The following is a 14,647-nucleotide window of genomic DNA, read 5'->3' as shown; positions in this document are numbered from 1 at the left end:
TTATACCATCAAGAAACTGAGTTAACATTACTGATTTGCTTCGTAAGTGAGCGTCTTTCTCCATACAGGGTACACAGGCAAACCTCCTCGGGGCTCCTATTTACGTCACCGTAAATCCTGTGCTACTTAGATCTGAATCAAGGTGTGTTCACTTCCTGTTTCCCATTCTGGACCGGCATTCCCTGAGATAATGCCTCTTCTTTTCTTCTTTCTTTTTTCTTTAAGGACAGGGCAAGAGAGCCAGAGAAAGAGGGAGAGAGGATCCCAAGCGGGCTCCGAGCCGTCAGCACAGAGCCCCATGTGGGGCTCGATCTCACCAACCGTGACCTGAGCTGAAATCAAGCGTCGCACGCTTCACCAGCCGAGCCCCCCAGGAGCCGCGACAATGCCTCTTGAACTGCAACGTGCACACAGATCCCTGAGGGTCTTGTGAAAAGGCGGGTTCCGCCGTGGCAGGTCTGGAGAGGGGCCCGAGACGCTGCATTGCTAGCAAACTCCCGAGGGATCTCGCTGCCACTGGTCCGGGGACCACAGCTGGAAGAACGAGGCTCTGAGCCACGCTTGGGTCATTCTAAATATCTCGTCTCCAAATTAACCTGCTGCCTTCTAAGGAATTCCTTCCCCCTGATGGACATCAGGGCTGTTGTTGTTGTTGTTGTTTTCAAACACAGAAATGAGGACATACCAGAGCCGTCCATCCAAGTGTGCCACAGACCCCGGAGAGAGCGTGTGAACGAAAATGCCGGAGATGCACTGGAAATAGGGTACACTGCACAGGCCGATGCCCAGACCGACGCCAGCCTCTGGAAGGCAGAGCAGGAGGGAGGGCGGGGGGCTCGGGACCGAGCACGAAGGACCTCGGCTCCCCTGCCATGGTTAAGAACGACGGTGCTCAAGGAGGGGTCCCCGCCCCAGACCTCACGGCGTATTTCGCTGTGCCCGCAGCCCTGGCCCTGGTTCCCATGTGTGGTGTCGCCTTGTTGGGGCATGCTCTGCCCCTCGCCCCACAACCCCAGGCTGAGCATGGACAGTGCGTCCTGGGCTTCTGCAAACAGAGCCGCAGGCCTCGCTGCTCGACGGTGGCTGCAGAATCTGCTTGTAGGCGACAGACACCCTGTCCTGTCTCGGAAAGTCTCGGGGGGGCCCCCCGGTGGCGGGAGACCCAGGCAGGAGGGCAGGGGCGCAATCCCACCTTTCTGCAGAGAGACCTCCACCATGACTCTGTAGTTGGGCTTGGCCGTGCTGGGGGGGGCGGCGGGGCTCCCCAAGCCGAAGGGCCCGCTGTCCTTGGTGGCACAGGTGCTGGAGCTCAGGGAGCGGCACAGCGGGGGCGACAGGTGGCTGCTCGGCGAGTGGGGTGCCGTCAGGCGCGTTCTCACGGTGAGGGTCAGGAGCCCCTTTTTGGCTTGCTGAAAGGAAGGGACCAGGTGTCGCAGTGCTCAGCAGCTGTGTGAGCGTGCGTGTGCATGTGCGTGGTGTGGAAGTGTGTGCGCATACGTGTACGGTCTATATCTGCACGTATACACAGATACGAAACATTGTATACGGAACATACACACGTGCATACATGCGCTGGATGGGATTGAACGGAACTGATTACCCAGAGACTTAAAGCATCTTTTAGTGACTGCCTTAAAACTTAAAACAGATTTGGGGCGCCTGGGGGGCTCGGTCGGTTGAGCGACTGACCTCAGCTCGGGTCATGATCTCGCGGTCCGTGGGTTCGAGCCCCGCGTCGGGCTCTGTGCCGACGGCTCGGAGCCCGGAGCCCGCTTCGGATTCCGTGTCTCCCTCTCTCTCTGCCCCTCCCCCACTCACACTTTGCCTCACTCTGTTTCTCAAAAATAAATACATGTAAAAAAAAAATTTTTTTTTTAACTCAAAATAGATTTGCAAATATATCGGCATAACTACGCTGAGTGTCTTCAAACAGTTCTATAAATCTTCAGTGGTTGAGACACGCCCGCAGCAATCCTGATAACATTCTTATTTCTAGAGCTGGGCCCTTTTTCTCAACCCTGTGCCCAGATGAGCACCAGCGGGGCGCCCCATGAGAAGGACCCCACAGTTTGAGCCTGCGGGTTTGAATGGAGGAGGGGGCCCGAAACCCCGGGGTCTGGCCGTGTACCGACAACGAGCAGTCACCTTGAACTTGCGCAGGGCGTCCTGGTGTGTTAGTCCGGCCATCGATTCTCCGTTGAGCTCCAGAATTTCATCCCCTGTTGGGACAGGGAGAAATCATAGTAGAGACGCGTGTGGCCTATGGGGGGCGGGCGTGTATGCAGCCCGTGGGGAAGCCTTCCTCGCCCGGGACCCTCCCCCCGGAGGCCGGCGGGCCCCAGCTCTCTGAGGCCCCTCCAGGGTCCTCGGCTGGCACACAGGCCTGCCCGCGGGCTTTGCCTGCCTCCCCCCTGCCTCCCTGACCCTCCCGCCAGGTGTTCCCACGGCTCATTTCCTGATGCAACACCGCCCGCCTTTCTCAGGATGTTGTCTGCCTTCAGGGCCCTTCTCCCACATTGTTCACCTGCCTCGCTCAGTCTTGTGGTCCTGCCGGCTTAATTTCCCACGTGTCCTCACGGCACCTGTGTCCACCACTAACCATCACAGCTCGGCCCCGTGGGTGGGTGGTGACCAGTGACCCGGGGAAGACTCTCCCCTCCGGGCAGGTCGCTCCCCGGCCAGGGGATTTGTCTGATCAGACGGTGTGTCCCCAGGGCCAGTTCTGGGGAGGGGGGACCTGCCCGGTGCTCAGGATACGTGAGAAGGAGGTGACGCTTCCAGAATGCAACATAGCCCCGTTTTGCAGAAGAGGAAAGTGAACCCAGAGCCATCCCAAGCCACCCAGTGAAGAGAATTAGGAAGCCGGCCCTTTCACTGCGAGCCACTCCCTCACAAATATGCCTGCCTAATAGACCCATTTTTTTCTGTATCCTGAAGTCCATCTTTATGGGGACGGAAAACCAATGTCTCCCCTTTACTGAATGTGCTCAACAAACGGGGAGCGTTTGTTCTGCGTTCAGAGCTGCGCTGGGCACGTCGGACGCCCTGCTCGTCACGCAGCCGTGCGGTCTGGTTGTTAGTAGGTGCGTCTGCGGTCACCTCACTATGGTCCCCTCGCAGACACTCCAACCCTCTTCCCCGGTTGTTCGAAAGGTGGTTCTGCCTTTGCCTCTGAGAGTCGGAGGCTCCACTGCGATGCCCCCGGGTGCTTCCTCACCCTGAAATGCCGTGCCTTAAAATGATTCCGGAAAATTCTTAGCCACTGTCTCATTGCCCTTTCGTTCCCCTCTTTCACGCTGTTCTTTCTTTCTAGAACGCGTCTCCCCTGTGGGCCTTCTCGCCCACCCTCCGTGTTTCTCTAACACTCCTATTCTTCTCCACGGCTCCGTGCAGCCCGCTGGACCACTTCCAGCTCCCGACTCCCCTTGTGGCTGTGCTGTGTCTGCTGTCGACACGTCCACTGAGTTGACAATTTCAATCACGTGCCTTTTGTACAAGTTGCTTTTTTCACCACGTTCCGTTCTTTCCTTGTTGTTCATATGCCCTCTTTTGCCTTTTCAAAGCTCTCTTTAAACACAGTGATTCTAAACAAATACAAAAATTCTAATGCAAAGGGGTAGGTGTATTTACAGCATTATCTACAAGAGCCAGATTGTGGAAATGGCCCAAGTGTCCACTGATAGATGAATGGATAAAGAAGATGTGGTGTATATACGATGGAATATTATTCAGCCATAAAAAAAAAAAAAACACGAAATCTTGCCATTTGCAACGACCTGGATGGAGCTGGAGTGTGTAATGCTAAGCGACATAAACCAATCGGAGAAAGACAGATACAGAACCATATGATTTCGCTCGTGTGCGGAATTTAAGAAACAAAACAAAGAAAGAAAGAAAAAGAGAGACGGGCCAAGAAACAGACTCGTAACCGTGGAGAACACGCTGTTGGTCACCAGAAGGGAGGGGGGTGGGGGCAGGAGAAACGGGAGACGGGGACTAAGGAGGACACTTGTCATGATGAGCACAGGGTGACATATAGAAGTGCTGAATCACTATATTGCACACCTGAAACTAATATAACTCTGTATGTTAAATGCACTGAAGTTAAAATGAAAACTTAATTAAAAATTGCATAATACAAAACCATAGTAATTCTACAGTGTCTTTTAGACTGCTCTGTGATCTCAGGGTTTTGAGGGCTAGTGCTCGGGTCGGTTATTCCTGCCAACGCTCATCAACAAGGGATATTTCCTAATGTCCTGTGTGCTCTTTGTGTCGAGCTCCCTTTTCTGGGGGCCAGTGTTTCTCTGGGGTTTCCCAGAGAACCCCAAGAGGCAGTCCAGAGCTTTCACTGCTTCGGGACAAGTGTTGACATTAGGTTCTCAGCTTGGAGCGTCCTGCACTCAGTAGAGACTATAAACGTGGCCAGAACACTCCCACACGACATGGGTCCTTCTTTTCCTGTGGGAGATGTCTTTTCCTCACACCCAAGAGCCACAGGCAAAGGTAGGTTTGCTCACTGCTTCCCTGGGGCCCGATGGCCTTCCAAGAGGGCAGCTCGTGAGGCTTCACACGGACCCACGGCCATGTCCCATGTGGGCAACTAAGTCCGGGTCCCTGGCCCTTCAGCCCTTTGGGCACCAGTTCCATGGGCCATCACACCCTCAACTCCTAAGACTGCCGTACTTAGATTTAAAGTTTCCATGTGCCACATTACCCAGCATGTCTACGTGTCAAAAATCAAGGGCGGAAGTGGGCTGGGGACAGGATTCAGATCAGCGTCACCTGTGAGGTTGCCAGAATTGGACCAAAAATGAAAGAATCAGTCCTCGCACTTACGACAGTCCAAGCTGAGTGGAAACGGACAAGTTTTAAAAATAACTAAAATATAACTATTATGTCGGAAGGAAGAATACACAGAGGACGTATTTCAGAAATGGTCACCCTTCCTCCCCTCCTCATGGGCAAGAGATTGGTTACGGAGGGTGGAGCCTAAGTGATCACTGGGTGTGCCATCGGTTACAGGCTGGGTGTGCAACGTAATGATTTGACAATTACATACATTACGAAATGTTCAGCAGGGTGAGTGGACTCACCCTCTGTCATCACCCAAGGTTACTACAATATCATCAACTACACTCCCTAAGCTGTACTTTCATCCCACGACTTCTTTCTTTTGTAACTGGAAGCGTGTCGTCTTCCCCATCACCTAATCCATCCGTCTGACCTAATCCCGCCCCTCTGACGGCCACCACTTTGTTCTCTGTGTTTACGAACCAGTTTCTATTTTTGTTGTTATTGTGAATCACGTGGCATTTTGTCTGGCTTCTTTCACTTAGCATAACACCCTCTGGATGCATCCATGCTGTCACGAATGGCAAGATTTCATTCTTTTTGTGGCTGAGTAACAGCCCACTGTAGACATACACCATACCTTTGTTATCCGTTCGTCTATCGATGGACGCTTGAGTTGCTCCCATAACTTGGCGGTTGTAAGTAATGCTGCAACACACAGGGTGCTTATATCTCTTTGAATCCGTGTTTTCATTTTCTTTGCGTAACTACCCAGAAGTAGAGCTGCTGGATCACAGGGTACTTCTCTTTTTAGTTTTTTGAGGAACCTCCGCACTGTTTCCCATAGCGGCTGCACCAGGTTGCATCCGCAACCACAGTGCACAAGGGTTCCTTTCTCTCCACATCCTCACCAACACTTGTTTCTTGAGAAACAACCATTCTCGGTGACGTGAAGGGCTGAACTTCCCTCGTGAGCCCCGACAGAACTACTCTTTGGACAGTCCTGGTCCTCGTTGGGCCATATCTGGTGGGAAGCAATTAAACTAAATCTTACACAACCGTTTCTTTCGCAAGCAGAATACAAATAAAACATCATTAGCCTTGATCTGTGCTCCAAACTTTTGTTGCAGCTGCATGTACCCCCCATCCAATGGCAGATTCTAGAACTTTACTTTGAAGGAGTGACAAACGGTGATTGTGTTAATCATTAGAGGCTAGAATCAAGGACTGCGGTGGATTAGCTGAACGTCTTTCCCACCGAATTTTTATGATTGGTATTAACGAAAAGGGGAGGGGAGAAAAAGAAGCTTGACAGGGCAGGTTTGCATTCTGGAAAGAAAACAAGACACAGCACACTGTTTCCTGCCACCTCCACTCAACTCCCTCATTTTTTGTTTTAAGTAAAGAGAAGTCCAAAGCATAACCAAACAAAATATAGTACATTCTCAAGATTCTGATGCCCCATTTCTCCCTTTGTCTCGTTGATCCCTTTTCTTTCCCCACCTCTTGACTTAGCTACTCCCCCCTAGAGCCTGCCTCCGCCCTCCTCTCTTCCCTCCCTCCTTCATCGGCCCTATAACTCAAGTGTTTTCCAAGCGTCCACAACCCCCAGTCTACACCCAGCCCTCCTCCCTCCCTGGGCTGGAGACAGTGACACCGCCTGCTGGACAGCGCCACCTGGTGGCCGCTCAGAGCCAAGCCTCTGCCTTGGCCTTTTTCCTCCGTATGTCCTGCTCCAGGTTAAGTTCACTAAGACCAGGAACACTTTCTCGGACCCAGGGAGGCTGTCTCATCTGCACCTGCCTCCTCCCAGGAAGACAGGCTCAGGCAAGACCCTTAAGAGCTGGAGTCTGGCCCTTAGGACAGCCTCTCAAAGGGCTTCACAGCCTCTGGGCTCTTGCTGGCCCATCTCATCCTGTCTTCTGCTTCCCGAATCACCTGAGAACCCTGGTCATAGCTGGTCCCTCCCAAATTATAAAAACCTTCAAAGGTTCCCCACTGCCTCCCCGATAAAATCCGGAAGCGTAAGCGTGCATGAGGTTGGGGTCGGCAAACTTTTTCTATGAAGGGCCAGGTACCGTAAGCTCGGCCGGCCGCACGCCCTCTGCTCAACTAGGCAACGTTGCACAACTACGCAACACGGCTGTCGTGAACACAAAAGCAGCTTCAGACAACAGAATGAGCCGCGAGCATGGCTGGGTCCTCATAGAGCTTGTCTCTGGACCCTGAAATTTGCATCTCATTCGGTTCTCGCTTGCCACAAAGACTTGCAAATTCCTCTGACTTTGCTCAGCCACTTAGAAATATGGGGTCCAGCACGTATGCTTTTAGGGATCCACCCAAAAGATACAAAACGACAGAACCGAAGGGGCACATGCACCCCAGTGTTTACAGCAGCGCTATCAACAACAGCCAAATTATGGAGAGACCCCGAGTGTCCACCAACTGATGAACGGATAAAGAAGATGTGGTCTGTGTACACAACGGAATATTACTCGGCCGTCAAAAAGAATGAAACCTTGCCACTTGCCACGATGTGGATGGAGCCAGAGAGGAGTATTACACTAAGTGAAATCAATCGCTCAGAGAAAGACCAATGCCAATTGATCTCGCTCACGCGTGGAATTTCAGTAACAAAACAGATGAAAATACGGGAAGGGGGGAAGGAGAAGAGAGGGCAACAAACCGTAAGAGACTCCTGAAGACAGAGAACAAACTGAGGGCTGCTGGAGGGGGGTGAGGGGGGGACGGGACAGACGGGGGATGGGCATCGAGGAGGGCACCCGTTGGGATGAGCACCGGGTGTCGTGTGTAAGCGACGAGTCACTGGGGTCTACTGCTGAAGCCAGCACGATACTGTGCGTTAACTCAGTAGAATTTAACTTTAAAGAAAGAAAAGACACACGAGAACCAGTCTCTATTTGTGAGCAGGATGAAAATGGGCCGCGGGCCTGACGTCCCCGGAGTTTGCTATCCCTGCCCTAACCAAGATGGGTCCTTACCGGTGGCTAGGCTCCCAGCGCGACTCACAGAAACTGTCCCGACAGGGAGGGTGGGGACACCGAGGTCACCTCTCTTAAGCATCCCGCGGGCCCCCCCAGTGTCTGGCCTCACCTGCCCCTGAATTTTGACCCCTAGTTGAAGTTTGGGAGTGTCCTCGGGCCAAGCCTGTTGGCCAATACTCCCAGCATGATGGAGGGGCCCTCAGGAGGCAGCTCTGACCCCCGGGGATGGCCAGGGGCCTGTCCCAGACGGGAGAGCGGGCTGGCCATGAGCTCCTCAGAGGAGGGATCATATCTGATCAGCCTGTTTCTGGAGGCAAGAACAGAGCGGGCTTACAGAGGACGTTCATCAGATGCATTAGAAGCACAGGGCCTGTCGCCCCGTGACTGTGAGTCGGGAGGGCAGGAAAGAAGGGAGAGGGTGGCGGGGACACCAGCAATGGAGGGGGGGGCCTTGGACAGGAAGGGAGGGGAGGCAGACACCTCGGCCTTGTGTCCCAGGCTGGCTACGGGACCTGGGCCGTGGGCAGACACACCCAGCACCGTGCCGGTCACGACGGAGCCGCAGGGGACGTGTGCCGCGGACCCCAGAATCCACGCCGGCAGAATTCCGTAGGCTGAAGACACAGGCTGCCCTGCGCTGTCTTCTGTGGGCCAGTGACCCCTCAGACGTCACCCGGCGAGAGACGAGAAACCTACCTTCTTGGAGCCGTCCGTCCGCTGCCGCCGCTCCCCCCGCAAAGATGGTTTTGACGTAAATTCCGATGGGGCCGTAAATGCTGTCCCTTCCCCCAACGATGCTGAAGCCCAGGCCCTGGGGGGAAGAAGAGGAGACTGGCATTAGGGACGTTCCAGGCCGAGCGCCTGCCCCAACCCCCAACCCCCAACCCTCAACGAAGGAGCCGGGGAGGAGAAAGGCGCTCTTGGTGTCAGATGCCTCGGGACCTCACAGGGGAACGGGGAAAGCCATGACCTCCAGGCTGGACTGGACCATGTGGGGCCTGGGCTCTCACACAGAGTCGTGTCCCGACACAGAACTTGTGCCATGGCCGGAGAATCCCAGACGGGGCCGAGCCCGGGGTCTGCCCGTCTGGCTGGCAGCTCGGGGCACATCACCTCCCGTCTCCGAGCCCTCGCTTAGCCCCTTGTAAGATAATGCTCATAACCTCACTCACAGGATTGTGTTAGAAAATCCAGTGAGGGGCACCTGGGGGGCTCCGTCGGTTGAGCGTCCGACTCCGGCTCGGGTCACGATCTCGCGGTGCATGGGTTCGAGCCCCGCGTCGGGCTCTGTGCCGACGGCTCGGAGCCTGGGGCCTGCTTCCCATTCTGTGTCTCCCTCTCTCTCTGCCCTGCCCCCGCTCACGTTCTGTCTCTCTCTTTCTCACAAGTAAACAAACACTTTAAAAATCTAAAAAGAAAAAAAAGAAGGAGGAGGAGGAGGAGGAGGCCTGGGGGTCAAGAAGTGTTGGGTCACTGTCCGAGTTCCACGGCCAAAGAACCAGGCGCCCCCGGGGAAGTCCTGGGGCTTCCCAAGCCCTCAGTGTCCTCAGCCAGAAAACGGAGATGCTAACAGGGCTTTCGTGAGCATCAGAGGAGACATTGCTTGCAAAGCCCTCGGCCCAGCGCCTGGCCTTGTGGTAGCTGCCTTCTTGCCTGATTCGATTTTGACTCTTCCTCAAGCACTTAGGGATCCTTCTGGCTCTGCCTCGTCCTCCTCCTGAACTCCCCCCACCCCCGACCCCACTCCAGGTTGCCACCCGGGACACGCGGCCTTCCTTCCGTGGCTGGGTCGTGCGGGTGGACGGTGGGAGGCCCGCCCGGCCTCTGAACCCACTGCCCTGCCCTGCACGCGGGCCTCCCGCACCGAGTGGCCCGCCTCGCTCGGTCCCCGGGCCCCTGCGGCCCAGCTCAGTCCGCCCAGAGACACGGAACGTGGATTTAGCGAATGTGCCTCTTACAGACACCGAGATACGTTAAACCGTCTTCGGTGCTCTTTGCGCTCTTCTGGGCAGGGCCGACAATTGAAAAGCCAACCATGTCTTAAATACCTTCCACCGAAATCCGGGCAGGGGTGCGGGGTGGAAAGCACTGTGATTTACTAGCCAGAAAGTCAGGCCGTTAGGAGAGAAGTCAGCACCGGAGAGGATTTCTCCTTTGTAGGGAGAGGACCGGTCGGCTCAGCATCTTGTGCTTCTGTCTTACCCACCGGTCTGCTGTGCTCCCGGGAGCGGGAGGGGGTGAGGGCCGGGGAGGAAAGACCCAGCGTGAGGAGACCCCCTCCTCTGACCAGAGCGGAAGTAGCAACAGCCCTTTCCCCTCAGGCCACGTGCCAAAGTTATATTAGGTGGATTTGAAAAACAAAACAAAAAATCAAAAACAAACCATCTGATTTACTTGGGCTCGTCTGGGAACTTTGCAGCAACTGCCCGCGTCTATTCCGGAATGTTCTGGAAGCAACGCAAAAGACATTCGGGATGCCCCCACCCCACCCCCACCTCTGCCTCGTCCCTCCCTTCAGGATTTCTCAGTTGTGGGGCAGAAATCGGCATGAATGGGGGACACACGTGGCCTGGACGTGTCCTCCCCAAACTTCAAAGACTGTAGCCGTTGGGGGGTGAGCAAGTCGTATTGGTGGTGCCCTCGGGATGGATGAGGGACCCTTATAAAGGAGACCCAGAGCGCTCCCTCGGCCCCCCGCCATGTGCCCTGTGCAGACACAGAGAGAAGACCCCGTCCACGAACCAGGAAGCCGGTCCTCCACACACAGCAAATCTGCGGGCACCTTCATCTTGGACTCTCCAGCCTCCGTAACCACGAGAATGTGCTATTTAAGCCACCTCGTCTGGGTTTTTATTACAGAGGCCTGAACCAACCAAAGACACGACGTCAATGATTTGAATTTAACCGTCAGGTAAAACTAACTTCTAAATAGTTTTTGGTGTTTACTTATTTTTGAGAGAGAGAGAGAGAGAGAGAGAGAGAGATCACAAGTGGGGAGGGGCAGAGACAAGGAGACACAGAATCCGAAGCAGGCTCCAGGCTCCGAGCTGTCAGCACAGAGCCCGACGCGGGGCTCGAACCCATGAACAATGGGATCATGACCTGGGCCGAGGTCCGATGCTCAACCGACTGAGCCACCCTGGAACTAACTTCTAAAAACATCACCCCAAAACCAAGTTGGCGAGCAGTTGCCCTGCGGTGGCCCACACAGGGTCCCCCCCAACCCCCCACGGGTTCATCTCGACTCTCACACCCGCAGCCAGAACCCCCATCCCTATCTGCCTCCTTCCCTGGACGGGACGGCTCGTCAGGAGCCGGTGTCCATCCGGCAGCTTCTGTTGGCAATGGCCCTCGCTCACCTTGGCCTGGCCCTTCATCAGCACGATGTTGGAGATGACAGAAGCCTGGAGGCCCCCCGAGGGCTGTGCCAGCTGAGCTGTGCTGAGCGACCGGGTGGGTCTCGAGCTGCCCTGTGGGAAGGAAGGGGGTGGGGAGGCGTGAGCCGGGGGAACAGCAGCACCCACCTCAGGGGGCAGGGGGGACCCCAACCCTCTCTCCGGGGGGCCCACGGCACCAGCCCCGAACTTGGTCGACAAGGCATGGTGGGAGTCTGGGGGGGCAGGGGGCTGCCTTCAGTGGTCCGGGGTTTTCAGCCTTCTCCCTGCAGCTGGAAGCTATAGAAGGCTTGTCCACACAGCAGGTGCAGACTACACGACCGACCACAGCGGCCGAGAACGACGCGTCCTAGAACCAGGGTCTCCAAGAATGCCCTCCCCAGACTGTGTCCAATTCAAGACACGCGTACTGAGCACCCCCCTTGGGCCCGGCATGGGGTGGTGGGCAAGGAACCTGAAGATTTTCAAATGCGGGGCATAAATCCCCGGGGAGGCAGACAAGCGACTTGCATAAGAGAAGCTGAGTGTGCCAAGGAGACGTGCACCCTGCGTGCCTCAGGAAGTCTCCCCCGCCCCCCACGGTAGGGAGGGTATACAGCCCGGACCATCCATCACAGCTTAGACTCTGGGGCCCCGCCGCCTGGGTTCCTTTCCTGGCTGGTGACCTTGAGGAAGCGACTCAACCACTCTGTGCCTGTTGCCTCTTCTGTAAAAGCACCTGAGCCGACACGGTGCTGGGGACAGAGGCGCCGGGTGGTCCTGGGGGCAGCCTGAGTCCCTGCCGTGCAGGGCCCGGGGCTCGGGGCCACAGCAGGAGGGGACGGACACTGCTGGGCTCCCGGCCCGCACCCCGCGCCCGACGTGGGAAGGACGCACAGTGTGGGGCCCACGGGGCTTGGCTCGAATTCCGCCTGGTCCCTTAGCTTCTGAGACATGTGAACTCAGGCAGCCCCTCGCCTTGGCCAGCCGCCAAGTTTCGTCAGCGTGAAACGGGGCCGACGCTACCTTGGTTTCTAAGCCTGTCTTATGAATTAGAGGCACAGGGTGCAAGGCAGGTCCCGACACCATGGGGCTAAGAGGTGTTGGCGTCCTGGAGGTCTGACCCTGAGCCCCCGGGCTGCCCGCCCTGGGCGATGCCCCCTGGCACGCGTGCCCTAACCTGTCCCGGGATGGCTCCTCACCCACCCGCTGGAGCCCCGGTGCAGAGGGAGTAAAGGGCCCACAGAAGGCCTCAGCTCCCAGCAGCACAGACGGGCAGTGGCCGCAAGGGCCGGCTCGCGGGGCGCTCCGCGATCACCGTTCCCGGTGAGGGTCTTTCTGTGCCCGGAGCTGCCCGCTCCCACCAGCCAGCCCCTCTCGCCGGTAGTGCTGGGACAGGTACAGGACCCCACCGGCTGGCCTCCGCAGCCACGGCCAAGCCCGGGCCCCTCCCGCGTCCCCTTCCCCGGCTCCCTCCCTTGGTTCTTACCGCAGACTTTCCCGCTGGGCAGTCCAGCTGCTGAGAGAGGGACTTCCGGCTGCCACACAGGGGGTAAGGCTGCCTGTCCCTGCAGGCCGCAGAGCTCTTTATCGTGTGAAAGTCGATCTCCCCTGTGCAATAGGGATTAACACCTAAACCCCGGGGAGGAGGAAAGGAAGAAACCGTCTGTGCTCTCAAAGCACAAAGGTCAGCGGAGAACACCCTTGGGTCCACCCCAAAGCCTTGGCCCCTCCAGCCCCACCCCAGCCCCACCAGCAGGGCGGCCCCAAGGCCCTTCTCGATCCCCCTGTGAGTTCAGATCAGCACAGAGGCAGGCCCCCAGGTCGGGACAGAGCAGGTGCCCCGAAGCACGGGCTGGTCTGAAAATGACTAGTGGGCGTGCTCCAGCCACAAGGACATCGATGAAGGTCAGCATCTCAAGTCGATGGGGAAGTGGGGGGTGCTGAACGCAGTCAGACACACAGCCATCGATTGAGTTCGTTGACAATGCGGTTACGAGAGCCAATGCAAAAGCCAAAATAACTTTTGAAAGGGAAACTACATATTGTGGTGCTGGTATAATAATAACATGAGTTTGTAATTAAGGGTTCAGTTGAAATATGGAATGGAAAAATCAGCGGGGAGGCAGACTAAGGGTAAGTAATTCCACTTTTCCGGGGGAGGTCGGGGGAGGGCGACTTGGAAAATGCCGTCTCAAATATTCATCAATTAATGACAACCAAATGATTAGCTAATTGATCTTGTGTTAAGGAAACCAGAGGTGCAGCTGGAAATTGAACACATCTCCCAAATCACTGCAAAACTCGAACACACACCCCGAGCAAGAGGCAGGGAACAAGGAAGTGACGAGTGACCAAATAACAAAGCGTAGAAAGCAGGTAAGTGAACACAAACGTTATCCGTGAAACCAGCACCGATGGCGGGACATCTCTCTCTAAAAACGTTGCCCCCGTTTGTCTGTGAGATCTTACCGCGTATTCTTTGCAGGACATAAAACAAACGAACAGTGAAATGAAAGGCAGGCAGAGACTGGTCACCCATAAGCGGTGCTGGAACCAAGCAGCCACTTAAAATAGCATTTGTCTCTGGGCCCCTCGGTGGCTCAGCAGGTTAAGCGTCTGACTCTTGATTTCAGCTCAGGTCATGATTCCAGGGTCTGTGGGATCGAGCCCCATGTCGGGCTCTGCCTGTGCTCACAGCATGGCACCTGCTTGGGGTTTTCCCTCTCCCTCCCTGTCTCTGTCCAACCCCCCCCCCCCCTCTGGCACATGCCCTCTCTCTCAAAAGAAAGAAAAAAAAGAAAAAAGCTTTTATCTAGATTCTTGCTTCATGTCAAACAACAAACATTACTGATCGGTATAGTAGGCATTTTTTTTTTTTTAAAAAGCATATCGTTTAAAAATGAGAAGGAAAGACAGCCCAATATTTAGTAGTGATTTCAATAGTTCTCTGGACGTGGAAGAAACTTTAACATGATTAGGAAGGAAAAAAATATATAGATGTGATTATATACAGGTGTCCTTATCTTTTTTTTTAATTTTTTAACATTTATTCATTTTTGAGAGAGAGAGGGAGGGAGCATGAGCAGGGGAGGGGCAGAGAGAGAGGGAGACACAGAATCAGAAGCAGGCCCCAGGCTCTGAGCTGTCAGCACAGAGCCCGACGTGGGGGCTCAAACTCACGGACTGCGAGTTCATGACCTGAGCCAAAGTCGGGCTTAACTGACTGAGCCTCCCAGGGGTCCCCCAGAGGCTCCTTATAAACTAACAATATTACTGATCACACCAATAAAAAAAAAAACAGGTAGACTCCCCAAAAGCAAATAAATGAACCAAGAGACGCTTAGAGTCGGCTATGTGGAGGGACTCCTTCTACCTGCTCTCGGGGCCAGAGCACCAGGCAGGTCAGGTGCCAGGTGAGGCGGAGGGAGGGGGAAGAAACACTCGGGAGCATCTCCTCTGCCTCCAGTCCCC

General features: G+C 55.4%; 1 protein-coding gene across 4 annotated transcripts in view; it reads right to left on the bottom strand.

Annotated features, from left to right (window-relative positions):
• IL16 (interleukin 16) overlaps positions 1-14,647 on the bottom strand; it is a 94,175-nt gene that overhangs the window by 24,666 nt on the left and 54,862 nt on the right. For 3 of the 4 annotated variants that reach the window (XM_027068232.2, XM_027068230.2, XM_053223465.1), the window contains 6 exons: positions 12,663-12,805; positions 11,159-11,269; positions 8,496-8,610; positions 2,146-2,219; positions 1,193-1,409; positions 686-803 (listed from right to left, as the gene is read on the bottom strand). In XM_027068232.2, the coding sequence (XP_026924033.2) occupies positions 686-803; positions 1,193-1,409; positions 2,146-2,219; positions 8,496-8,610; positions 11,159-11,269; positions 12,663-12,805 (778 nt within the window). The remainder of the gene's footprint in view (positions 1-685; positions 804-1,192; positions 1,410-2,145; positions 2,220-8,495; positions 8,611-11,158; positions 11,270-12,662; positions 12,806-14,647) is intronic. The other variant, XM_053223464.1, reaches the window with a different exon arrangement.

The sequence above is a fragment of the Acinonyx jubatus genome, chromosome B3, assembly GCF_027475565.1.
Source record: "Acinonyx jubatus isolate Ajub_Pintada_27869175 chromosome B3, VMU_Ajub_asm_v1.0, whole genome shotgun sequence".
Lineage (NCBI taxonomy): Eukaryota > Metazoa > Chordata > Mammalia > Carnivora > Felidae > Acinonyx > Acinonyx jubatus.
The sequence above is the reverse complement of the archived record's forward strand: the minus strand, read 5'-3'. Positions and strand labels throughout refer to the sequence as shown.